The sequence below is a fragment of the Lutra lutra genome, chromosome 1 (genome assembly GCF_902655055.1).
Source record: "Lutra lutra chromosome 1, mLutLut1.2, whole genome shotgun sequence".
Classification (NCBI taxonomy): Eukaryota; Metazoa; Chordata; class Mammalia; order Carnivora; family Mustelidae; genus Lutra; species Lutra lutra.
In genome coordinates this window covers 12,646,823-12,673,281 of record NC_062278.1, presented here as the reverse complement: position 1 = coordinate 12,673,281, position 26,459 = coordinate 12,646,823, and the positions used below count along the sequence as shown (strand labels likewise).

At 50.9% G+C, this 26,459-nt stretch overlaps 2 protein-coding genes across 2 annotated transcripts in view; one reads left to right on the top strand and one right to left on the bottom strand.

The window, feature by feature from the left end:
* Window positions 1-566: 566 nt before the first annotated feature.
* MRAP (melanocortin 2 receptor accessory protein) lies at window positions 567-19,496 on the top strand. Its single transcript, XM_047721041.1, has 4 exons — window positions 567-592; window positions 1,063-1,307; window positions 17,176-17,275; window positions 18,927-19,496. Exons 2-4 carry the CDS (start codon window positions 1,121-1,123, stop codon window positions 19,054-19,056), a joined length of 417 nt encoding a protein of 138 aa, XP_047576997.1. The 5' UTR covers window positions 567-592; window positions 1,063-1,120; the 3' UTR covers window positions 19,057-19,496.
* Window positions 19,497-20,790: 1,294 nt separating this feature from the next.
* URB1 (URB1 ribosome biogenesis homolog) overlaps window positions 20,791-26,459 on the bottom strand; it is a 68,290-nt gene continuing 62,621 nt past the window's right edge. The window contains exons 35-39 of the mRNA XM_047721030.1: window positions 25,696-25,805; window positions 25,081-25,278; window positions 23,637-23,878; window positions 22,639-23,205; window positions 20,791-21,564 (exon numbers count right to left, since the gene is read on the bottom strand). Of these exons, the coding sequence (XP_047576986.1) occupies window positions 21,383-21,564; window positions 22,639-23,205; window positions 23,637-23,878; window positions 25,081-25,278; window positions 25,696-25,805 (1,299 nt within the window). The 3' untranslated portion in view covers window positions 20,791-21,382. The remainder of the gene's footprint in view (window positions 21,565-22,638; window positions 23,206-23,636; window positions 23,879-25,080; window positions 25,279-25,695; window positions 25,806-26,459) is intronic.

Sequence of the window (26,459 nt, the reverse complement as noted above, 5' to 3'; positions counted from 1 at the left end):
CAAACTTCTAAGTTCAGAATGAGAAAAGCAAAATATTATATAGTGACTTGGACAGAGAAACATAATCTGGCTGAAATGTATAAAAATGAATACAACCCAAATTAAGGAAGAGCTGGTAGAAGAATTTTTCTGTTCAACACATCCTGCAAAGTCAGACACATCAAACCTGTTGTCCCGGCAAAAGCTTTAGTACCGGGCTGGGGATACAGTGAGTCCTGGACAAATGCACATGGGGACACGCATGCTAGGACGGCTCAGCTTTCCTCTGGAGTGTAGAACAGTAACACTACCAGCTGGGGTCTTGGAGGGGAAAAGCTGCATCATTCTGGGAATTTGGGGTTCCTTGCACATTCTCAGAGGCTCCTCTCACATTCAGTCCTGCTCATTCCAAACATTTGGAATATTCCCCTCGATCGCATCCGTGGCTCTTAGAAAAATGAAGGGATAACTTAGAGGCTCTTCCTGCACAAACGCCCCTGTTGTCAGCCAAGGGCTGGGTGAACCCTCCGGCCCTATTGCCTAAGAGCCGGATCCGCGTGGGAGTCTGGTCCAGGCAAATAGCCTCTTCCGTCGGAACAAATGCCGCTGACTGGTTCGTTCTTGGGGTCTTTAGATAAAAGCTGGGAGGTGTTCTCAGTCGGGACGAGAGGGTTCTTTCGGTTTAATTAATTGGCTCTGCGTACACGAGAGAGGCTACAAGTTCAGGGCTGACATCAGTCAATTTCTGCCCTTAGATATTCGGTCTAAGTCAGCGATTTGCTGGTTGCTCAACAGGGCCCAGAACTGCCTTAATGTAAGTCAAGGGCACCGCCAGCCTTTCATTTTGGTCTGATTACTTTTTAAAGTCTTAAAGCAAAGAGTCCTATTCGGCACCTTGTCCTTCAAGGGGCCCAGGTTCCCGTTTTCCTGTACTTACGCGGAGGGGCACGCTCGGGCCTGCTGCAAACCCAGGACTCCTGCCTCGCAGCTCTGTTTGTCTTGGACTTTTATCAAGGAGGGCGGGGCGGAAAGTTCTGCGTGGGGGCTGAGATGTCAGGCACAGCCCCCTGGCCTTTCTCCCAGCCAAACAGCTCTGATAAGTGGGCAGGCCTTGAGCCCGGAGACCCACAGACACACTTGGATGACTTTACGGAAATCAGTTGGCCAGTCCCTCCGAGGGCTTGGACCCGCTTCGGATGTGCCGCCTGCCTGCGCCGCAGACATGGCCAACGAGACCAACGCCTCCAGCCCGTACGACGGCTACGAGTACTACCTCGATTACCTGGACCTCATTCCCGTTGATGAGAGGAAGCTGAAAGCCAACAAATGTGAGTTGAGGCAGAGCCTGGGAGGTTGGCCCAAGAGACTTGATCCATTCACCTCCTGCTCCAACAGGTGTCAAAGATGAGCCCAAACTTGACCCTGTACATGGAGATAGAAGGAAACAGGAGTCAAATGGTATCTGTTATCTTCTGTAATAGGCTTGAAACTAACCTGGGAAGAAACTCAGACACCTTGGGAGCAGAACGTGCGTTTTAAGATAGAGTTCCTTGATGGAGTTTGATTTGTCTGGGTTTCCTATGAGCTAGGTGAATTTCTTTGAATCGCCGATGTTGCATTGTGTCCACCCCTAAGATAAATGACTTATTAATTTCTATGAAAATACCCACCAATTTTAATCTTCATGGTCTCAGGTAGGACCACCAGAACAAACCAACCTCCTTTTGCTCATCTCTCTCTCTCAGTCTTTCTCTCTTGGGTAAGTTGGTGCTTCGGGAACAGTTGTCTCTGGTTATTCCAGCTACTGAGTCAAGATAAGTTAGCCGAGGAAATGACTATGAGAAACAAGACAAAACAAAGTCCAAATACTGGGGACCCATTCTCTGCTAGCCCCACGTGTCGGGCTTCTCAGGTATTTCACGCCCTACAACCACAAAATCTGACAAAAAGTAAGTGTGGTCACTGGAAGGAACAGGATGCTTTTTGTATGAAAAGCCAAAGAACGTGGTCACACACCAGCTCAACACCGAAATCCATTTGGATGTTATTGCTAATAAAAGACAGATCCCTGGCTGAGCCCTTGGAGGAAGTCATCTAGAATGTCTTGTTAGGAGGCTTCCTGTTTCCAGTTTCCCTTACGACTTCCAGGAGGCCAGCTACTCTCCCATATCTGCCCCAACATGGCACCAAAGCTTTTTGGACTGGGAACAATAGGTTTGGTGTGTTTTGTGCTGCAAGGTATATACTCATGAAATTAAAATGCAGAATTTTGCACATACAGCTCACAGTAAGGAAGACATCGAGTTCTAGGGAGAACGTGTCAGGGTTGAAATAAAAGCCCATTCACATGTATCATCAGAAGCCCAGAACTTTAGGATACATAGAGATCTGGACAAAATGTAGATTCGGCTTTTTGGGGTTTTTTTGTTATTTTGTTGTTTTCTTTTGTTTTCAAAATGTAGATTTGTATTCAGGAGAGTCTTTTTTAAATGAACATGAATTAAGTGCAATTCTGTGTTGGCTTCGGACACCCCCATCCTTTTGTGGGCCAGACACCCCACTTGGTCGCCCCCCACCCCCAGGCTCCAAAGCTCTCTCCCCTGCTTCGAGTAGGGACACGTTTTTGCAACTTTAAAACCTTCGAACCTACAGTCTCAGCCTTCTGCCCCATTCAGTCACCCACAAACAACTTCCATTTCTGGGAAAGGTGGCTGATGTGAGCTGTGTGTGAGGTTTGAAAAGAAAAAAAAATGTTCTTTCTTGCATACGTGAACTTGAGACACAAATTTATAGCATGGTGGGCATAAAAATGAAGGCAAATAAGAAACTCTTCCCCAAACTCCCCAATGCCATAAAGACCATCTCAGTGAGGACACTTAGGGGGAGCTCAGTTGCTGGGTCCCCTCAGACACCCTACATATCAGGAGCTTTCAACACCCATAGAGAATGAGCTACTCCTTCTGACTTCTATTTCTGATGTAGTTCAGTCTTTAGGTGTTCCCTGAACTTAATTTCGGCTTTCTCTGGAAAAGAAGTTTCAGGCTAGACAAAAACTCTGTGCTAGGCTCTTTATGTCCTGGTTGGGTAGTTGTCTAGCTCGCCCTAGAGGGTCAGCTGGGGGGCAGTGACCCACAGGTTGGAGGCCAGGCACGTGGGCTCCCAAGCCAGTCAGCTGCCGTTCCCATCTGAGCTCTGTCACTCACTAGCTCTGTGACTTTGGGCAAATCAGTTACCAAGGCCAGGCCAGATTCAGGAGGAGGGAATTAAAACCCATTTGCAATTAGAAAGGTGTTAACAATTCAAAGCAGTCTCTAATTCACCATTAATATGAAAAAATACAGCAGTTGGGAAAATAAAACTAGAAGGATAGCGAGGTAGAGCGGGGGCGCAAAGAGGAATTGCATCCTTGACTAGGGTGGTGGGTGAAGGGCTCCCCACGGTGACCTGTGAGCTGGTGAGAGATCAGGCATTGAGGATGGCCCTGGACGGAGCCTTCCAGGCAGCGGGAACACCAAGGACCAAGGCTCCAAGGCAGGGGAATGAATGCCTGACATATTCCCGGCATTCAAGCATGAAGACATGGATATTCAGAGTGTCCAGGGAGGAAGTAGAGAAATGAGTATTGCCAGATGCGGTGGATAAGATGAAAATTGCGTTCACCATTTTGGAGAGCGGAGTTGCCAAGGACCAGACAAGTTGAGGATGCTCACAAGGCATAAACCAGGCGTCCCTCTCCCAGGCGCCCTCAGGGAACCCCTGCACGCGCCCACGAGGATATGCATATTTCAGCGTTCACTGCAGCACTGTTTGTGATAGTCAGAAATTGGGAAGGACATCATATCCATCAACAGGAGGAGGGATACATGAGTTATGATTGTATTACTATCACCAGTAATATAGAGCAGTTATAGCACATGAGCCAGATCTGCATGTGACAAGACGAGCAAACTGCTAAAGTATCATGAGGTAAAAAGCAACGGGCCAGGGGCGCCTGGGTGGCTCGGTCATTAAGCAGCTGCCTGCATCTCAGGTCATGATCTCAGGGTCCTGGGATCAAGCCCTGCATCAGGCTCCCTGCTCCTCAGGAAGCCTGCTTCTCCCTCTCCCCCTGTTCCTGCTGTGTTCCCTCTCTCACTAGGTCTCTCTCTGTCAAATAAATAAATAAAATCTTAAAAAAAAAAAGCCATGAGCCAAATTATACATCCTACGGAATTAACTTCCGTTCATGCTTCACGATCCTATTGATTATAACGACATCTCCTTAAATACCAATGAATTTGTTATAATTAATGATGCAATTAATATATAGTAACTTGTAAATATAAAAATACGTATGTTCTTTCTTAGGGGGGTGCAGGCACATGGGAAAATATAACAGCATACATCAATTTCCCCTGGAGCGGAAGACCAGGAAGATGGGAAGGGCTCTGACTTTACCTGTAATCATTTAATATCCTTTTTTGGTAAAAGGATCAGAAGCAAATATTTGGTGGACACATATTCTGTTTTTCTCTACATATTTGGAACATTTATAATTCAGGTTTATAAAGTTTATTTTTTTAATAATTTGGGAGGGAGAGTGAGCATGTGCGTGCATGAGTCGGGGGGGCACAGAGGGAGAAAGAATATCAAGCGGACCCCCAGCTGAGCGTGGAGCCCTACACGGGGCTTGGTTCCAGGGCCCCAGGAGCCTGTGATGAGCTGAAACCAAGAGTCAGCTGTTTAACCCACTAATCCACCAAGGCCCCCTTAAAAATGTTTATTTTAAAGGTTAAAAAATAATAAGATTCATATGCTCTTAGTAAAAGATTCAGACAGCAAATTACTTCACTCTGCTACTGGGGAACCATCAGTGTTAGCATTTTGGTGCCTGGCCGACTAGGGTTTCTCTGTATCTTTTCATCTCTATGCACACACACACACACACACACACACACACACACACACATGCCTGTGTGCACACACAAAGGGACTCCTTGTCTGCATGCTGTCTATAAGAACTCCTGATGGGAAACTGAGAACTCCCTTGAGTTCCCTCTCTCCTCCTTGGGCCTGTCGGTGACTGCATCGGGTGGAAAGTGGTCGTTCTTTCCAGCGGAGGGACGATCTCAGCTGGGGAGCGGGGGGCAAGGACCCGGAGGCTGCTGGAGGTTGGGGAGAATAACTCCATGCTCTGGGCAATTTGGCAGAATTATAAACATTTAGTTCATTTGGACAGGGACCCTCTTTTTTTCTAAACGGTGGTTACAGCAGCTTGAACTGACCTAGATCTCGCCTCACCTAAGTGGAACCATACACTGTGTGACCTCTTGCAACTGGCTTGTTTCACTAAGTCTTCATCGTGACAAGGACTCTCTTGATAAGCAGGCCATTTAGCCCATTCACAGAGCCACGTGGCAGAAAGAAATATATGGTGGGTTAGCCCAAGACCACAAAAATGACCTTGAGGTTGATCATCTCCTGACACCAGAAACAGAGACACTCCCAGTATGGTGGTTCTATCCGAGTTCTCCAGGAAGAACTGCACCAGTAGGATGTATGAATGTATGTTTCCCAGAAACACCTTCACAGACACATCCAAGAATCCCATTTTACCAGCTGTGTGGGCATCCCTGAGCCCAGTCAACTTGACACATAAAATTAATCATCGTGGTGTGTCAGCCAAGCTGGTTATTGGAGGAGGAGCTTTAGTGGTGTAGAGGGAATGTGGGAGCCCCTGGGGTAGGGAACAGTAGCCACCGCAGGACGTCCAGAGACCTGGTCACCAGAGTGATGAATGGGCACAGGGGCACTGGCAGGGGGGCCCCAGCATGGGGTGTCCACTCATTATTTTCACAAAATGCCATTATGTTTCCCCATAGCTCATCAGCTTAGTCTGGAGGACTCCCTTCTTCACCAGCATCTCTCGCTTTCCACTGGCTTCCTCCTTGCTGTCTAAAACATACCCAGATCTGCATCCCTGCTGCTCTCTTGTACCATCAACCAAAGTCTCTCCCACCTGGTCTCCAAACTTCTCCAAGTGGTGCCCACTTTCCCCTTCTCTGGTCCTCTGCACCCATCATCATCTGAAACTGCCCCTTCCGAAAAATCACCCTGCACGCTCACTTCCTTCCTCCCCCTGGTTTCTGTGTCTATCTTCTCTTCTGTCCCTCTCAACCTCTTTCTTCTTTCCCTAGGTGCACTCTTCTTAGGGTCACCAACCCTCTAGGTTTGCCCAGGACCATCACAGGGATGCATCTTGGGGAACTGAGGCACTTCAGATGGTCATCTTAGTTCCCCTCTTCTCCCTCCAGTTCCACCTATGTAGGAATAAAGCTGCCACTATCCTCAATCACAGAAATCAGAAAGAGACCCCTACTCTGTGAACACAGTTAATCACAATTCATCCAGGGGAAATTCCTTGAGCAATGCACAACTTGTGTAACTCTTCATGGCATCCTTGCATAGGAGGGACTCCAGGTGCAACCATGCGCTCATTGCACCATTCCCTGTCCCTGCCATCTTAATGAGTCTAAGCTCCCTTTTCCTCTCAGTAGTCTCTCTGAAATTGAGTGCTGTCAATTTGGTCTTTCATCCATCTCAATAAACCCCATTTCCACATCATACTAGAAGCTCACCAAACCTGTCTTATCTTCTTGCTTTTGCTCACGATTAACTCAACAATCAAAATTTTGTAACTATCCATGATAGGCCAGGCATTGCATGGGCAGCTGGAGGCATAAATCCCTGTCCCTGATTTTTCTCAAGAACGATTTTATTTTATGATCATTGTTATCTATTTTACGATGATGCTGTATTTCCAAGCAGGTTACACATATCACAAGATCCCTCCACCAAACCTCGTAAGATAGTAACAAGTGAGAACATAACACTGTATCTAAACATTGCAATAATGGGGCCTCAGTGTCATCTAACACCCGGTGTACATTCAACTTTCCCCATTTCCAGTAAGGTGGCAGGTTCACATCCTTAATAAGCTGTTACGTGATTCATGGTGTTATGCTGGAGATTTGCAGAAGTGGCCAGCAGAGCTCAGAGAGGGAAGACACAAGGAAGGCTTCACAGGGAAGATGGACTAAGCTGAATCAAAAGACCCAAAGGGACTCTGCCCAATCCACAGAGGGGCGGCCCTGGGCGGGGTAGACCAATTACACTCTGTGTAGGCAAGAGGTGCTTCTGGCAAGCACCACATGGAGGGGGTTTTTTGGGAAGAGTGACATGGTGACAAAATTCTTGCAGGCCAGCCTCAGAGGATTCATGGAAGCTTCAGGGAGTCATTTAAAATTGTAGGCAGAGAAGAGACAAGGTCCAATTTGCTTGCTAAGAATATCCCTCTGGTGAATATATAAATTTGAGGTTTGGGTGGGTAGCGGGTGACACAGAGGCAGGAAGCAGCCACATGCCACCCCTGGAAACATACAGTTGCCAAGATCTCTACCCTCGGGAGTTGACCGTCTAGGAGGGAGGGGTCAGCATAAATAAATTAGGGTGCTGTAGTGTTGCAGCTATCGGAATATAAGTATGGGGGGTCCCGGGGCCCAGAGAAGCCAAGTGACTTTCCCCAGGTCATCCAGCGAAATATTTGCAGAGCTGGGACTTCAATTCCGGGCTCTGATCCCTGGGGACTCTTTCCAGGACACTAGACATGATTAGTGGGCAGACTGTCAGCAGACCGGAGGAACCAAGTAGAACCTTCCTCTGGTCTTGCTCTCTCTAGCCCCAGCTCCTGAGTGGTGCCCGGCATGATCTCTGCGGGATGGATTAATAAACGAATGGGAAGTAGGCAGCTCCTGCACACACCATTAATTTTCATGATGGATAACTGTGTCAGTTATCAATTTACTGCCTTCAAAATACGCTCTGTGATAAATGATGGGATTCCTTTAAAGTGAGCTGGGAGTTAAGATTTCTCGGGACAGGGCCCTGGGGGTGGGGGATCTGTAGGAGGGTTGGGCTGTGGCTGGGGGTCAGCGGGGGTGTGTGAGGACATGTGGGGCAGTCGGCCCCTGTCACTGGCCCCAAACACAGTCCCTCTAAGATCTTGTGGCCTCGCGTGGCAATAACTTCTCTGCAGCCATCTTGACCTGGAAACTGAGGTCCCTAGGCATTCCATGGCCCACAGGGGGCAGAAGTCACAAGCCCCTGACAAGGGGGCCCCCTACCAGCTGTTGGTCATTTGCACCCTGCTGGTGCTCTGGAGGGTGGTCGTTCGTTTGTCCAGCAGCTCCAGACCAGCTCAACATCTCTGCTATCCAGTGGCCAAACCACATCTCCACTGAGGTCTGAACCTCCCCCAACTATGTCCCTCTTTGGTGTGATGGGCTGGACTGTGTCCCCCCCAACCCAATTCCTATATCAAAATCCTAACCTCCGGTACTTAAGAACATGACTGTATTTGGAGAAGGGGGTCTTTAAAGAGGTGATCAAATTATTCTGAGGTCATAAGGGTGAGTCCTAATCCAATATGACCAGTGTCCTTAGAGGAGGAAATGAGGACACAGACACACACAGAGGGAAGACCGTGTGAGGACAAGCCAAGGAGAGAGGCCTCAGGAAGGACCAAGCCTAGGAAGGACCAACTTCCAGCCTCCAGAATTGTGAGAAACTAAATTCCTCTTCTTTAAGCTACTGTCTTCATTGGTTCAGGCTAATATAACAAAATACTATAGAATGGGGGCTTATGAAGAACAAAAATGTATTTTTCGCAGTTCTACAGGCTGGGAAGTCTAACACAAAGGCCCCAACATGGTTGAGTTTGGGAGAGGGGCCTTCTCCTGCTTTGGGGCTGACATCTTCTTGCTGTGTCCTCCCAGGGGGTGAAGGGGTTAGGGCATCGCTCTGCAGCCTGTCTTGTAAAGGCACCGATCTCATTCACAGGGGGCTCTGTCTGTGGCTTAAGCAGCTCCCAGAGGCCCCAGTGCCATATACCACCCCCCTGGGCATTAGGATTGGGCAGATGAATTTAAGGAACCACAATATGTTCTTATCATAGCGCAGCCTAAGCGAACGGACATGCCTGGGTCCCCTCCTGGTTTGGGACCCCTGTTTACTGGAGCAGGAAGGATGGAACGTGGTGAGGGGCAGGGAGGACAGTGGGGTCTGTCGGTGAGGCAGCTCAGACTCTGATCTGGAAGGCGACCAGGCACAGCAGTGGGGCCACGGAGGGTGATGTGTCCCAGCAGTGTCCACTCCCCGTGGGGCCCGAGACCTGACTTCAGAACTCTGATCCTGTCAATCTCGCCTCTCCACTCCCATCAGCACCCACCAGCGGGGGTCCTTGTGAGTTCCCTGGGACAGTGGTCACCCACCCCGGCAACCTGTGTGTGGGAAAGTGACTTTCCTCTGTAGCTGCTGTTACTTCTTTTTCTTTTTTCTTTTTTTTTTTTTTTTAAGATTTCATTTATTTATTTGACAGAGAGAGATTACAAGCAGGCAGAGAGGAAGGCAGAGAGAGAGAGGGAAGCAAGCTCCCCGCCGAGCAGAGAGCCCGATGTGGAGCTCGATCCCAGGACCCCGGGATCATGACCCGAGCCGAAGGCAGAGGCTTTAACCCACTGAGCCACCCAGGCGCCCCGCTGCTGTTACTTCTTGAGTGAACTCTTCACTGGCTGCCCTGCCCCCGAGCTGGACTGGCGCTGGTCCAGGCAGGGGTGTCCTCTTCCCCAGGGGGGCAGCAAGTTAAGCTGGCTCCTTCTTTCCTGGCAGGACCTTGGTGACATCTTCTGCAGCAGGGGGTGGGGGGGATGCTCTTTCTGCTCTGCTCATGCTGATTGCCCTGTCTCTGGCTTTCAAGATTTTCGCGAGCACAGACTCCTGTCCTTTGTGTCCCACTAACTGCAAAGGATACGTGCAGAGCGCCCCTGGAGTGGCCCTTTTGCAGGGTACCAACTACCCTCTCATACAGGGTAAGGGTGGTGGGGGACGATCGACCGTCTCGAAAGAAAATCCCTTGGAGGGAAGCATCCCAAAAGTAGATTTGAAGCAGTCAAACCTAGCTTAGTCTACTCAGGCTGCTGTAATAAAATATTATAGACTGGGAGCTTAAACAACAGACATTCAGTTCCCACATTCCTGGAGACTGGGAGCCGAAGATCGAGGTCGCAGCAGATTTGCTGTCAGGAGAGGACTTGCTTCGTGCCTTGTTGACAGCCACTATCTTACTGTGGGCTCACGGGGCCTTTCTTCCAGGCCTGCAAATGGAGGAGAGAGGAAGGGGAGATGCAGCGGGAGGTTGAGGGGAGACGGAGGGAGGGAGGCAGGCAAGGAGGAAGAGGGGAAGGCAGAGAGTGAGAGGGAGGGAGAGTTTCTTCCTTTTCTTACAAAGACACTAATCCCGTCATGCTGCCAGACCCTCCTGATCTCTTCTAAACCTAATTACCTCTCAAAGACCCCACTTTCAAACACCATCCGTCTGGAGATGAGGGTTTCCGCCCTGGGAGGTGGGGGAACATAGTCAATCCACAACATCGCCTTTCTACAGAGTCAACTATGACCGTCCTGTCTCCCCTAGAGATTTCAAATAGGATCTGGGATATTTCAAATAGGATCCGGCCATATATATATATATATATATATATATATATACACACACATTTAAGGTTTTATTTATTTATTTGAGAAAGAACACATGAGCTGGGGGGGAGGGGCAGAAGGACGGGGAAAGAGGGAGAGGGAGAGAGAAGCAGATTCCCCACTGAGCAGAGAGCCCGATGCGGGGCTCGATCCCAGGACCCTGAGATCATGACCCGAGCCGAAGGCAGAGGCTTAACCCACTGAGCCACCCAGGCACCCCCGGCTGTATATGCTGTTTTGTATTTTGCTCTTACCAACTTGACAATATTTTGTTTTCTTGTGTTGTTAAATATTCTTTCACAAGGATTTTGTAAATAACTGCATCGTGTTCTAGAAATTTCTATTTTTGAACATATAGAATGACTCCTGTATTTTGCTGGTACAAGCAGTGGACTTGAGGAGAAAAACTTCTGTTGTATGTCAAGTAAAGTTATCTCGCCTACTATTGTTCACGGTATTTGAATTCAAGGAAGTTTTTTTTAAAAAAAAACAAACAGGGGCACCTGGGTGGCTCAGTCGGTAAGCGTTTGCCTTCAGCTCAGGTCATGATCCCAGGGTCCTGGGATCAAGCCCTGCATCCGGCTCCCTCCTCAGCAGTGAGTCTGCTTCTCTCTTTCCTTCTTTGCTCTCTCTCTCCCTCTCTCACTTGCTATCAAATAAATAAATAAAATCTTTAAGAGAACAAACAAACAATACCACCCCCACATACACACACATGCAAAACCAGAAATCTCTACCATCCATCCACTCTCTGTGCTACTGTTATCACGGTGTCAATTTTACTTTCCGTAATGAAAAAGCTGGCAAAAGGCAGCTTCTGGCGGGCTCAGAGATGCTCTGTTACTTGGCTTTAAAGGTCAGGTAAGGCAAGCATGAGTCCGGGTGAGGAGGGACAGAGGTCACGATGCAGACAGCAGGTGAGCTTCTCTGTTAACAAATGCACCTTTCTCTCCTCGCCAGTTCCTCTGGGTTGGCTCTCTGACCCAGTCGAACAGATCAGAGAGCTTCACCTCCCAGTTCTTCGCCTCCCAGCAGAGGTACACATCAAAGGCAGAAGGAGGCTGGGAATGGAGCCATGAGCCAGGGATGCTTTAAAGTGAGACAAAGAAGGTCACATGATGTGGTTGGTTGAGATGCGGAAGATCAGGCTGGGCTCGACTTCTGTACCAAGTAGAAAAGGAGGCAAACAGAAGGAAAAGTACCCAGGCTCAGGTGTTCACCTAACAAGCAGGGAGGATTTTAAAGATTTTTGTGTTCGTGCCCATACACTGGAATTTATCCGTCATGGTTGGGCAGAGTGCTGGAAACACCCAGGGACTGATAGACATGTTTTATGGAGCTTTCAGTGCTGACTGGAAGGCTCCGGGTTGCTCTTTCCCAGGGCTGGCTTGAAATCTGGTGTGATTTTGTTAGAGGGACTTCACAAGGATCTATACCCTTGTGATTTTCAGATATGACTTCTGTCTCAGGGAAAGATTAAGAATTTCCCCAACACTGTTGACAAAGTGGGAAATGCAAATCCGTTTCTTGAGGCTCTGCCTGCCTGAATCGTATGTTTGCTTTTCTAGCTGTCCCCCTTTCAGGGGCTAGGCTTAGGGGAAAACAGTTCCATATACCAGTGTTACAGTAGCAACACATATTGCTGTAACACAAGGACTCTCCAGATACGCCCCGATGCTCCCTTGCAGGGAGCGGCAAGATGGATTGATTTCCTTTGGGTAGTGCCTGGCTTTCACGCTGTATTATTTGCTTCTCAGGTCAATATGTCTTCTTCCTTTAAATTATGGCTTAGGAAAAATCTATCATAGTTCATATCGACTTCCACTGATGTGCTGGCTCTGGCAGCTTCAATCAGAAGGCAGTCTGTTCATCTGCTTCTCTCAGAACAGAAACACACCACTAACCCAGCTCTTCTGAACACAAGGCGGAGAAGTTGGTGAAAGGATTGAGCCAGACACCTACATGTAACTCTTTTCTCCCATCAGAGCAATCAGTTTCATGTTACAAGTTTAACCGATACTACTAACTCTTCAGCAAACGGCCAGCCTTGTGGATAGGACATAAACAGTGAAAGTGACTTTGCGTCTTCACTTGGCTCAGGTCATTGATCTCAGGGTCCTGGGATCGAGCCCCACATCAGGCTCCCTGGTCAGTAGGGAGTCTGCTTCTCCCTCTCTCTCTGCCTGCCATTCCCCCTGCTTATGCACTCTTACTCTCTGTGCCAAATAAATAAATAAAATCTTTTAAAAATGTTAAAAAAAGAAAAAGTGATTTAAACAAGATACGAGACTGTTTACCTCGGAACGAATATCCCATCAAGGTAGCCCCAGCTAGAGGTGCTACACATGAATGATTCCATTATTGCTCCCAAACTGTTTGGGGCTCTTCTTTTGGAACTGACTTTGGTAGTGACAACATCTTCTATGGGACATCTACAGTGATAAACTATGTATCTCTTTCGAGGGTGGATTTGCTTTGGGGAAATATTTAAGAGTCATCCTCAACCAATCAGGTGAATGGAAGGGATGACTGAGCTGATTGGTACCGCCTGGGTGTTGAAAATAAAACATGATTTTATGAAGTAGCAAAACTGGGGTGTGTGTGTGTGTGTGTGTGCGTGCGTGTGCGTGCGCACGCACACTTGCCCTTGATGATAATCCCAAAAGAAAGCTTTAAAAATGTTTATGAATCTTTGGTAAATGTTTATAGATGTTTAATCAAGACACGTATTATTTTAGGAAGATTTATATGACTCTGTGATAGAAAATGATTATTGTGAAAGTCAGCATTCATTTGGATTTGTAAGTTTGGGTACACTCATTTAAAAAGTCAGCTCTTGGGGCGCCTGGGTGGCTCAGTGGGTTAAGCCGCTGCCTTCGGCTCAGGTCATGATCTTGGAGTCCTGGGATCGAGCCCCGCATTGGGCTCTCTGCTCTCTCGGGGAGCCTGCTTCCTCCTGTCTCTCTGCTTGCCTCTCTGCCTGCTTGTGATCTCTCTGTCAAAAAAAAAAAAAAAAAAAAAAAAAAAAAAGTCAGCTCTTTTTACTGATTCAGTGAAGAAATTGGTTACAGTCAACAGCACCCAATGGAAGAGAAGCTGGTTTCTGTCTCACAGAGAAGTCTGCAGGACCCTGTGCTGGGTCGGCTCCATGAGTTCCTCAGAGACAGCTTCCTTCCAGCTCCTTGCTCTGCCGTCCCCTGGATCCACCCCTTATCCTCACACCCCAGCCTTTCTCTGGGATTCACATCCAGGTTCCCACCTGAAAAATGGAATACAGAAATAGGAAGGGATACAATGTTATCTGAAATCCAGCAGGCTCTGCAGGAGGACGTCTAGCAGCAGTCCAGTAACCCCACTCACATCTCATTGGCCAGAACCCTGTCACATGACCCTATCTAGCTGAAAGGGAGTCTGGGAAATGTAGTCTTTATTCCAGGCAGTGAGAGGCAGGGCTTCTCTTACTATGTAAGAACCTGCAAACATTAGGATTCGCAACTTGCAGTCTGTACCTCGATTACCTTTACTCATATCCCACATTTCAGTGGAGCTTGCAGGACACAGTGGTATCACTTGCCCAACACCCTCTTAACAGAAAAAATAATTTTAGTTCTATTTATATATCATTTCACAACCATTAAACAAGGAACTGTGCCATTGGCATTATATATACATATTATTTTATTGAATCCACCTAAAAGTCTATCTAACATCTAAAAGTCATCCCCATTTAATAGATTTAGAGATGTAAAAATCTCAGATTGCCTGAGATCCCACGGCTAGAAAATGGCCAAGTCAGAATTTGAGTTCAAAATCGCCCACCTGCATCGCCTAGGTCCTTAACCCAGTTGTTGTTCCCCAAGAAGGGAAAAATCTTGGAGTGAATCTCCTATAGGGCTCTGGGACCCAAATGTTAGTAGCTTTTGGAGGAATGCTAAAACTGAGGTTCAGCAGTTCACAAAATTGAACAGCTCCAAGATAGGATGAGAAACTCCCCAGGTGTGAAGCCGCACCATTCCATCAGAACCTCTTCTTGTCGACCAACTGCGGATGCCTCGCTCCCTTCATTCTGCCCGTGTGGGCTCAGAAGGGAAGGAAGGAAGGAGGGGCGAGATGAGGGGAGAGGAGAAAAAGGAAGTAAATTAGGAAGGGGGAGGGAAAGGGGGAGGAGAAGAGAAGGGAAGGGGAGGAGAGGAGAGGAGAGGAGAGAAGAGAATAGGAGAGGAGAGGAGAGGAGAGGAGAGGGGAGGGGAGGGGAGGGGAGGGGAGGGGAGGGGAGGGGAGGAAGGTTTTCCGTGGTTGGACCAGTTTCCTTGTCAAGCCAGCCTGGGGTTCCTTGTTGTAAAAACAAGCTCAGGGATGTTTAAACATTTCCAGCCCTGAGGAATGACATCTCTGGACCTGCAACGAAATGTTCTCTCCAAGCACTTAGACTGAATCTTCAGTAGGAAGAGGAAAAAGAGCCCCCCCCCCCACTTTTTTTTTGGCCGTCCCTTTCAACAGAACATAAGGAAAGAGAGTTTAGTACCGGAAATGGCCAGTGGCTACTGACCCCCTTTTCAGTCTGAAAACAATTCAGATCTCACTTCTCTGAAGACACTGTTTTCTGTGGAAGGTGTTACTTCATTTCCTGTTTAGTATGTGGAGATAACTGACCACGGGCCAAGCAGACACGTGTGAGCCCAGGAGAAGGGGCAGGGGTGTCCCAGAAGCAGAACTTCTGAAGCTGTTTTCTTAGAGGCCCCGACAGAACTTCTCTAGCTGCCGGAAGATCTCAAACCGTGTATGATTTTCATGGAGACAGAGCAGAGTGGTGTCTGCCTAAATCTAAAACATCCTTACAGGATAAAACCAAAACTTCTGAAAGCATTTATTCCATCCCACTCCAAGGGTTATAAAAGATTGTGACTGGCCGATGGAGCCGAAGCAGGTGTTCTAGAATAATGAGTGAGCAGCCAGGAATGCTGAGAACTTCAGGGGCTCCTTTTTGAAAGTCCTTCAGTTTTGGGCAGACAGTAACAACATCATTCCCTATTTCCTGGGAGCCCATATACCCCTACGACTGGTCAGAGTTCTGGGGCACCACCAGTGTTTCTCAGGTCCGGGACAGAGTGGAGAGAGGTTGTGGGAGCCAGCCTGGGGGTCTTCGTTGTCCTTGTCTTTCTGGAGTTGGAAAGGCCAAGTTGTTGATGCTTCGTTACAAGGCAGTGGGGGTCTGACTCCTTTGGCGAGTACTGCCTCTCTTCCTTGTAACTGTTTTTGATGCTGTCCAGGTATAAGATGAACTCTTACAGTCCTTCGGTTTCTCTCCCTACCTGTCCCAGGTCATGGAGAGTAGAGGTGACACCCTTTACTCAAGTGCCATTATTTACCGCCGGGGCCTTCACTTCCGGCTCTATGTAGATGATGAACAAATCTCTAGCTACCTCATTCATTCATTCATTCATTCATCATTCACTCATTCATTCATTCTGTTCGTTTCCTCTTTTGCTTACCCATTCATAAACATTTTTTGTTTAACAACACAGCGCAAGTCTGGGCAGGCATATCCCTGGGAGTACTGGGAGGAGTGCAGAGGAGGCTGTAGGGGGAGGAGCGTGCGGGAAAGAGGGGAGCAGACATTTCCACTGTGCTCCTGTGGCTCCCTCTGAATCCTTTACACCTCGTGGTGGCACCTGGCATGAGTGGGTGCTTAATAAATTCCTGAGGGGTGATCAGCCTTCAGTAGCCTCCTTTGCTCACACGTGTATGTGTCTAGCAGGTCCATCTGGGGGCATCCGGGCCTGGGGGCACGAGTGTGTCTGGGATAAGATCCTCAAACACACTCATTACGAGCATAGTGTACTGTGCCCATAGCCATCGTCGATCACCAAGAAACACTACCGTATTGCAACAGTGCCTCGCAACTTGCAGAATGTTCTTGATCTGGAGCCCTGGAGGACAGCTCCTCCTGGCCTGTCAGGTTCTACCTAGGGCCCCCAAGAGGCTAACTATGTTTCCTAGTTTTCCTGTCCTTTCAACCTCTGGCCACAAATACAGGCACAGGGTAGGCTGCATGGGTGATCTTCCCTTCTGTCACTGTCCCTCGCCCCCAAATTGGCCACGTGCCCCTGGAAGAAAGGGGCCAGTGAGGCCTCGGTTAAAAGCTCTGCCCTGCCCGCCACGGGAGCGTTCTAGCACCCCAGTCTTGCCCACCTCCTCCTAAATCTCTTGGTCTTGGGGTCTCTGAGGCTGCCCCTAATAGAGCAGTCCCCAAAGGCCCCTGCCGCCCTCACAGGGGAGGGGAGGTTGGTTGTCATACGAGCTGCCCACAGCCCTTTCTTCTCCCTCTGAAGGAGAAGGGGAAGGAGGGGAGCAGCAGCAGCTGAAAAAGCAAATCCACGGGGTCCCTTCGTTTCACTGGCTGGTTTTCCTTCGGCAGTGGAAGGAAACTACCTGAGCCTGCCGCTAGTTGTTCTGGGAAAAAGTCCCTTCGCTGCGGCCCTGGTGCTCGTGGAAAAGTCTTCCCAGGGGTGGCTGCTGAGAGGCTGGGAGAGGAGACAAGTCCTCTCCTCAGACCCCAATGCCCGGAGCTGTGGGCTTCTGTGGCGTCACGCTGACACCGAGATGCAACCCCCCTTCCCACAGATTTCATCGTCATCACCTTCTGGGTGAGCCTGGCGTCCTTCGTCATGCTTCTCTTCCTCATCCTGCTCTACATGTCCTGGTCAGGCTCCTCACAGGGGAGGTGAGTATGGAGGGCGCCGGCACAGGTAAGTCACGGGCTGAACAGTGAGGGACCGCAGGTCCGCAGCGCGGGGTGCTGTTCGGTCACGAAAAGGAACGGATTCCCGATTCCCGGTCCGACACGCATTCACTTCCAAGACACTGTGCTAAGTGTAAGAAGCTAGATGCAAAAGGCCCCCGTGTTGTAGGATTCCATGGATATGAAACATCTAGAATAATCTAGACACAGAAAGCAGATTAGTGCTGGCTACTGGGGCCGGGGCTTCTTGTTCCGATGACAGAAATATTCTACAGCAGACTGTGCGGATGGCTGCACAGCTTGTGACTCTACTGAAGATCTCTGAATTTTCCATTTAAGCGGGTGACCTTTGCTGTCTATAAAATATAGCTCCGGGGGCGCCTGGGTGGCTCAGCGGGTTGAGCCGCTGCCTTCGGCTCGGGTCATGGTCTCGGGGTCCTGGGATCGAGCCCCGCGTCGGGCTCTCTGCTCGGCGGGGGGCCGGCTTCCTCCTCTCTCTCTGCCTGCCTCTCTGCCTGCTTGTGGTCTCTCTCTGTCAAATTAAAAAAAAAAAAAAAAATAGCTCCGTTAAGCTGTTAAAGAAAACCGAGCCAAAATGACCCCATGTGGCAGTTAGGGCTTGCCAAACGACTCACCAGGAGAAGGGGACCCAAATGTAGGCATCTACGACCACCATCTGTTATTGAATACGTACTGTGTGCCTTAGCGGCTAAACTGGAGGCTTCCTTTTGGTCACACAGGGAGGCGGAAAGCTCCCTGATCCGGTGGGCACCCAGGCGGCCGGGGCTGAGGAGTCCTGCCTGTCTTGAGGGCTACCATCTTACATGGCACATGGGTAATGCTATTCACCCTGATACCAAAGAAAGCGCTCTCCAGACATTTCAATGGGCACGGAATGCTCATGGGAGCCAAATGGATCATTTGTAAGATTTGGGAAGGAGATGCTGCATTGCTCCAAGGAGTTGTTCTTTCTATGCTTAAAGATATAAAATTCCACTAGCATCATCTGAAAGGAGGGCTCTGCTCTATCAGGCTCCCTTCCGGACCCTCCTCATTCATGTTAGAATTAGAACTACTTGGAACTACTCTAGCTGGGACTGATTCTGTACCAGAGCATCACCTCGTGTTATCCTGATGGCAGCTAAGAGGTGATGATGGTCCCATTTCATTGATGGGATGGGAAGGCGGGTGGGACGTGGTGGGCCGGCTCACTCCAGGCGGCTATGCCCACTGCCCCAAGCACCTCACATTTGGGAGAGGCATCAGAGAGGATGGGTTTCTAGCTAAGACACGAGTCTGGCTGGAGGCACAGGTGCACGGGCTACATGCTCAAGCATGTGGATAGATGCCTGCTCCCCATTGTAAGTGGACACGAGGGAGATGTGACCGCAGACGGAATGACCGAGGGTCAAGGTCACCACTGAGCACTGCCTATTATCTTCCACTGCTCCACAGTGGTGACCCTCATGAACTGGGCTGACCCTCCCCCAGGGTCTGTTCCCTTAGCGGAGGTGCTCTTGTCCCATGATGTCTTCTCTGTGGGTTCTGGGCAGGCAGGATGGCACAACAGGAAAGCACCCAGTACGTTCTCTCGCCAGCTTTGATGCCTGCCTCCCATCTGCTCTGTCCACAGGAACAAGGCCCAACACCACGCAACATGCCCCTGGAGTCACAGCCTCCACCTACCCCTCTGCGTCCGGGGGCAGCCCTCCGGCTCCACTGAGCTCGGCCGGAGCCCCGGGCAGCCGAGCACGCAGCCCTGAGCGGCAGCAGCGGCCACGAGCCCCTCCACCTGCCCCACTCTGCCCCCTGGACCCACCCTGCTCTCCTCCCAGAACTGGCCTTCAACGGGGACCCCCACAGCATCAGCTGATGTCAGGAACAAGTGGGGTGAGCCTCCCCCTGAAGACAGAACCTCTCAACTGTTTCTACAGTTGAGTTTCTACAGTGACACCAGCAAATCGGTGAACTCAAACCAACCTGAATGCACGGCTGCCTTTGGAAAGCCTACTTACGTGCAGCCGGAAGTGCAGGCCAGGATGTACTCGAGGGGACACAAGCATGCGTGACCCAGGGCTCAGAGTACCCCGCCTAGCACAGGGAAGCAGCCCCAGAGAGTGCTGATTTCCAGTGCATTTTACCTGCAAACGTACTTCTTATGTTCACTTTGGGAAGGGTAGAAAATAAAATATATACGAATTAATTTTAAAAAATATTTGCTTGCTATTACTGGGCCACTTTTTAGCTTCAACTATTACTGCTGTGATATAGTTTTTTAAAGATTTATTTAAGAAAGAGAGAGCGGGTGTGCACGTGCGCAGTGGGGGGAGGTGGGGAGGGGCAGAGAGAGAGGGAGACAAGCAGACTCCTCGCTGAGCATCACGGAGGGGGTGGGCGGCGGGGAGGGGCCTCCATCCCAGGACCGAAACCAAGTCTGATGCTTCACCACCCAAGCCACCCAGGCGCTCCATACTGCTGTAATATTTATCAACCCTGAGTTTTAGGCAGATCTGAACCTTCTTTAGGATACCTAGGGAGGGCGTCCCCATCCCCCACTGTCACCCACCATTACTAAGACAGGGCAGTGCAGGCCCCACCAGCCCCGCTGACTGCAGTCAAGGGACCCAAGTCACACTCCCGACCTCCCCAAAGCCTTTAAAAGGCAGAACCCAAGGGGAGAGGGGTGCACTCGAATGGTGTCACAGGATGTCTCTGAGCTCGTAGGATGGGAGTCAACTGGGTGATGTTATGGGACCTCTGGTCCGAGTCCTCCGAAGGATCCAGTCCTTCAGTGCCCAACAGCCTGGCCCTGTAGACAGAAAGCACAAAGCCCCAGAACCCACACCCCACCCCAGGTGGACTGATATATCCCCCAGACGGGGGCAGGCTCGGCTTCCCTGACTGGGGGCAGTGGGCTAGAAAGGAAGATGAGGGCGGGGAGACGGAGCTCCAGAGAATCAGAAAAGGCGTGAGAAAGAACACGTGGACTTTCTTACTTGAACCTAAAAGCACAAGTCTGATTTGGGAATGGTCTCAAAACACACTGTTCAGGTGTTTGGGGTGTGGGGGAGGGGAGGCAGCCACACCCTGCTTTCTAGACAAGGAGCCCGGACTGGGTAAGGGGATTGGAGGCAGACACTACCCTTATCCTGGTCAAAAATCCTCAATCGTGGAAAACCACCAGAACCCAGACTAAGGAACACTGCAGGAACATCAAAGTGTCAACGTTTAAGCTGAGGCCAAGGGACTGGGAAGGCCGCTGTGCGGTCCTGTGACCGAGGCCAAGCAGCAATCCCCCCCACTTAGCCCCCAACACCGGGTATGGGAGGGCTGTGGGCACACGCGGAGCTCTAACCGCACGCGCCAGAATTCTCTAGGGTTTGTCGGCTGCTGCACAATTAACATAAGAACCTTAAAAAGTCAAATCTTGACCTCTAAACTGCACATTTCTGTGAAATAAAATGGCCTGTTAAAACCAATTAAGCAAAACACATACGTCTAACAAAAATAGACATTTATTAACAAGTTACAAAATCCCAAGCCCCCGCTTTGAAACAATTAAAAAAAATACAGGCTTTCTTTCCAAAGTAGAGGTCAAATCCATTTTACACAGTAAGGGTCTAGTGTAACGTCCTTTTATGTACTAAAATAATTAACACTGGCAGGAACTCATTCACTCACAAAGCTATACACAGCTCTGTAAGACTTCTCACGTGAAGGAAAGCTGAAACATCTCTCTTCACCCTCTTTTAGCTGACGTACTGTATTCTTGGACATTTTGGCTTTAACATGCACAAATCTCTTCCGTGCTCGGAAGTGTTACCTCAACTTGACGTGTATTCTCTGGAAAGGGATGAAGCCGAGAGGAAGGGTCTTGCCTATCTGAACACTGAACGGGCTTGCGGCCCGGAAGGCCCAAGCCCACTACAGCTCCGACCACCCTGCGTGCGCTCTGTGCCTGCTGGTGCATTAATGAGTCAACGTCACTTGTCAGGAAACACAGTGACCGCAGACAGAACTTCTGCATGAAAACCCTGACTCAACCGAACTTCTAGAACCTGGAGTCAGGAAGTATCAGGAGGCAGGGCGTCACGCGCTGGGGACCGAGGCAGTGATGTCCTTGCAGAGGATGACGACGGCCTCCTCGTCACCACTTAGCGTGTCCTCTGTGGCGTCACAGATCATTTGGACATGGGTTAGGAGGGTGTCTGGCCGCTGGGCCCCCAGCCAGATGTCTTTAATGTACAGAGACACCAGGAACGCTGCGGTGGCTGAGGAAGAGGTGGACAACAGGGCCATTAGGACACAGGCTACTTCGCTGGAAAACCGGTCACTTCCCCCCAATGCCCCTCCCCCCACGCATGGGGACACAGGGGCTTTGCTCAATGCCCAATGAACTATGGCAAAAGGAGGTGAGCAAATGTTTAAGAAAAATTAATTTTGGGGCGCCTGGGTGGCTCAGTGGGTTAAAGCCTCTGCCTTCGGCTCAGGTCATGATCCCAGGGTCCTGGGATTGAGCCCCGCATCAGGTTCTCTGCTTGGCAGGGAGCCTGCTTCCTCCTCTCTCTCTCTGCCTGCCTCTCTGCTTACTTGTAATCTCTCTGTCAAATAAATAAATAAAATCTTTAAAAAAAAAAAAAGAAAGAAAAATTAATTTTGCCTTTGCTTAACTTTGGGGTTAATCTTCTTTACTCTAAAATTAATCTTTTTATTTGATCAATGTGTGTAAAATGTAAGGAAAGCTACTACAAGCCAAGTTTCTTCTTGGTTCTGGCCACCCGTGCTGAGAATCAGAATTAAGGTCTGAGGAGAGGTTCCGAGATCATTTCACATCATTTCCCCAATGGCACGGGGGAGGTGACAGGGTTTCCCAGGCCCAGACTCAACTCCCCGAAAGCATCCAGACGAGAGATGTCATCTCCCTACTACTGCCCCTGGGAGGTCACCTGCTTGGGCTGCTGGTTTAGCTATCCTCCCTTCCTGCTCCCCTCCCATCCCTGGGGAAAGGACGGCGGAAAGGACGGTACGTGTGCATGCCTGGGCGTGTACATGCAAGTCCGCACACGCGTGCACCTGTAGCCACGTGTACCCCGCGTGCCCCATGAGAAGGAAGCCCTCGCAGGAGGAAGGCTGGGAACGGAGGACAGCTGGTGCCCCGCAGTGGGCCTGAGGGGGCACTTGTCCACACACACACAGCCGCCCCTGGGCTCTCGCCTGAGAGCAAAGGCAAAGGCCTCCGCTCCCTTCATGTCCGGGGCCCAACAGCAGCTACAAGCCCGACACTCTGGCTCGGCCGCGTGAGTGCTACATCCCGAGTCCCAGACAGGCTTGACGCGGCACCTCACCTGCAGTGGCTCCATCGTCCTCCTGCAGGGAGGCGAGGCAGAGGCGCTGGACCGCCGGGTAGCAGGGGCTCCGCACTGGGCCCTGGGCCGCCAGCAGCTGCAGCAGGACCTCACTGAACAGGCAGGCCAGGCTCCGCGTGGGCCCCGCCAGCTCCCCAGCACTGCAGAACCGGCTGTACAGCTTGAAGATGCTACTTCTCACGGCGCTGTCCCCAAGCAGCTCAGCCACGACCCCCGGCTGCGGCAGAACGTGGCTCTTCAGCCAGCCGAGCAGTCCTGAGGCCTCCGCCCTGCTCAGCGGACACTCCGCCACCGACCGCAGCGCCCAGCGGACCGCCAGGGACGTGGCAGCGCACACCAGGCCCGGTGCAGTGCTCTCGGGGGTGGCCCCGTCCGTGGGCCCCCAGTGGGTCAGTATGGACCTCAGGAGGCCCCTGCATGTCTCCAGGGCGGCTGCCTGCGGCTCAGGGTCAGCCGTCTCCTCTGCCTCCCCAGGCCTCCTCTTCCGGCCCCGTGGGCCTCGGGCTCGGGCTGGCACAACGGGCTTGTTCTTGTCCTTGAGCATCTCTGTCACCCACCCAGAGAGGAAGGCAGTGAGCCTGACGCCCTCTTCCCCACACAGATCGGGGCAGGTGGGTAATGGAGGGGGGAAGAGGGAGAGGTCCCGAGCTCTGGCCCCTGCTCGGCTCCCACAGGACACGCTCCTACCCCTGGAGCCTGGCGAGAGCTCCACACCAGACCGGATTGTGACGGTCACCGCTGCTCTCAGGACAAACCCCATCCGTCCTCACCACAACCAAAGCCACCCGCTGGCCCTCCCCGGGAGCAATGACAGTGGCAGGGGGAGTTCCAAGCCAGGTCTCCCCAAGGATGGGGGGCCCACCCTCGGGACCTCATCAGCTTTGGCCACACTGCTCAGAGAGGGCATGTGCCAGCGGCTCTGCGGGGGACATGAGCACAGTTTGGGGAACACCACACCGTCGGGTCCCGACACTCACTCAGGAGCTCCCTAACTTGGTATTTCTCAATGGCTGATCTCAGGTCCTGCTGGAGCGTTGCGTCTCTCTCAAGGAGGCTCCATTTGTGCAGGAGGACGAGGACGTCCTTGGTGGACAGCACCGTCTCATTCACGGTAAAGCGGTTCATGTCCTTGAAGGCCTGCATGACGGTGGCCCGGTACCTGAGCACGGAGTCGAGCGCCGCGAAGAAGCTGGTCAGCTGGGCGGAGGCCAAGGTCAGCCTGTAGGGAGCCAATGTCACAAACTGAGCAAAAGCTGCCTCCTCATCCTCCAGCCCAGGACCGGGGTGGCTGGGCAATGCCACAGACCCAGAGGGGCCGAAGGTCCACCCATGACTCGGGTGTCCCTTCACAACAGACACAGGGGCATGGAGCCCACCACAAAGAATAGGAAAAAGCAAGTCGCTCCAGCAGAGGCTCGGTGGGGACCCGAGTCTCCCCTCCATGCTGAAGGCATAGAAATCTCCTGGAAACCATGGCTAACCGGGAGAGCGAGGCGGAGAGGCCGAGAGGGTCGGGACACCAGCCGCCTGACTGAGCACCACAGGACGGCCGACTCCCCTGGGCCTCACCACCTCGCAGACTCAGCCCCACTCACGGCCAAACCGGACCGTGAGCTCCCGCAGGAAATCCGCCCTAACCTCGAGGGAACTGAAAATTCAATACCAGCTGCTCCACACAATATTAAAAATTATTTTAAGTAGGAATCAGTTCTCAAACACCAGTGTGTCTTTCAACAGCCTCAGAATAAGAAAGCAGTCTGTCGGCACTGATTTCGTAATTCAGAGCAACCAAAGACCACATGCTCTCAGATTTATCAAGAAAGTCTTCACTGAGATTATCACCTATTGGCGATCAGTTCTTCTGGCTCCAATGAGCACTACCTCCGTCCCTAAGCCAGAACTCGGAGCACACAGGCTGCATTTTCTCTAAGACCGTGGAATCTGGGGAGCAGTCAGCAGTCTGAGGAACCGAGGAGCATTATTCCAGGAGCCAGATGGAAATACTGGAATTTTCAACGAGAGTCTCAGACAAGTGAGTCTGTGCAGGCTGGCGAAGGCAGAGGCAAGTCTGGGAACAGCCTGCCTTTCTTAGGTTTAAAGTCATGGAAAAGACGTTCTTTCTACAAGACACCACTTGAAGTGCTTGAATCAAATTATCAAGTTGTTTGCCGCTAAAAATGATCCGCTATGACACGTTTTAGGTTTCCAGAGTGTCAGGCTCTCAGGGTTGTGAAAGGAGCCTCCCGAAGTTGAAGCAGAAAAGAAGAAACAGCTAAAATAGATTTTCTGACATCATCCACGACTGACAGCAGCCCTCGGGCCCACAGCCCCACCTGTGGAGCCAGCACCGAGGGGACCACTGAGAGGGGACGTCCACAGAGGCCCCACGCTAGGGGCCGCGCCGGTAGGGCAGGCGCTTACCTCAGGTGCCTTGTGAGCGCAACGAGAACATACAGGAACTCGTTGACTAAGTGCAGGGCGAGCAACTTCTGAGGCTCCTGGGATCCTGGCTGGCAGGAAGCCTGGCCCTCCAATGCCACTCCTTTGTCCCCCAGGTTGGTCACCCACAGTGTGTGTAGCAAGGAGATGATGTTGGACAGCAGCTGGGTCTCCAGAAACCTGTAACCAAGTACAGAACGCTCGCTGCCATGTCCTCTCCTTTTGGTGACCCTGGCTGGAGCAGGGGTGGGGGAGCCATGGGACAGACTCTGCCCGCAGTGGCTGCACCTGGCAGTGGGTGGCAGGCTGGCCCCGCCCCCAGCAATCCCACCTGCTTACCCCCACCGCAGCCCCCAAAGGCACAGCGTCCAAGTCAAAACAGGGAGCCTGCCACACAAACAAGGCTTCGGCACGGGATGGGGTGCGGCGTGATTCTCCTTTCTAGCTGGACCATCCCCTGAAGTCCCAACGAGAGAGTCTGGATTCTACTGGATTCTACTGCCCATTTCCCACCAACTCCGAAGCCAGCAGTGGACTCCACGGTCTCCACCCCTCTCTCTTCCCACCCAACACACGTCTCACACACAAAGTGCTTACCTGCTCTCAAGGATGTGTAAAATCCACGTTAAAAGGCTATAGTCCCGCAGGATCTCATAGGCGGACTGGGCATCCCGGGCAGCGTTCTGCAGAATTTCGAGAATCCAATTCTGAAAACCCAAAACTAAGAGTTACTTCTCAGTACGAAAACCAAGTTTACTGGATCAAAGGAACAAGTTAAACAACATCACGGTCTGTCCCGTTCCCAGGTGGTGGCAGACGAAGCTTGCCTGGCTAAGTCTGGGAGCGTGGTGGCGATGCTGGCCGGACACACAGACTCCACAGCCACTGCCCACCCTGGGGGAGCCCACGCCTGCGAGCCCATCCTAAGGAACCAACCCACGGGCCTCAAGTCGTGGCTCAGAAACCACATGGCCCACATGTGAGGCTGGGAGAGAACATGGACCGACTCTTCATCCAGAAAAACAGCTAGTGGCCCATTTTGTCCCTTCCGTTTTACCACCTGGAAAGGCAGACAGAAACACAGGACTGCCCCTTGAATGGTGAATTGGGTGTTTTAGAGTTCTCCCATGCCATAAAGAATAAAAAACTATCATATCCAAATTCAGTTTATTCCGACGTGTTTCTCTCTTCTGACCTGCTCACCTTTACCCACATTTTATACACTATCAGACACAAAAGCTGACAGGCTACAAATTAATCCAAATACCGTGGCTTCACCTAGTTACTCCTTCCAGCCACCCTTGGCCTTTAGAACACATGAGCTCTTGGTCGAGGGCATTCCCTCGTTGGCTCTGACACTG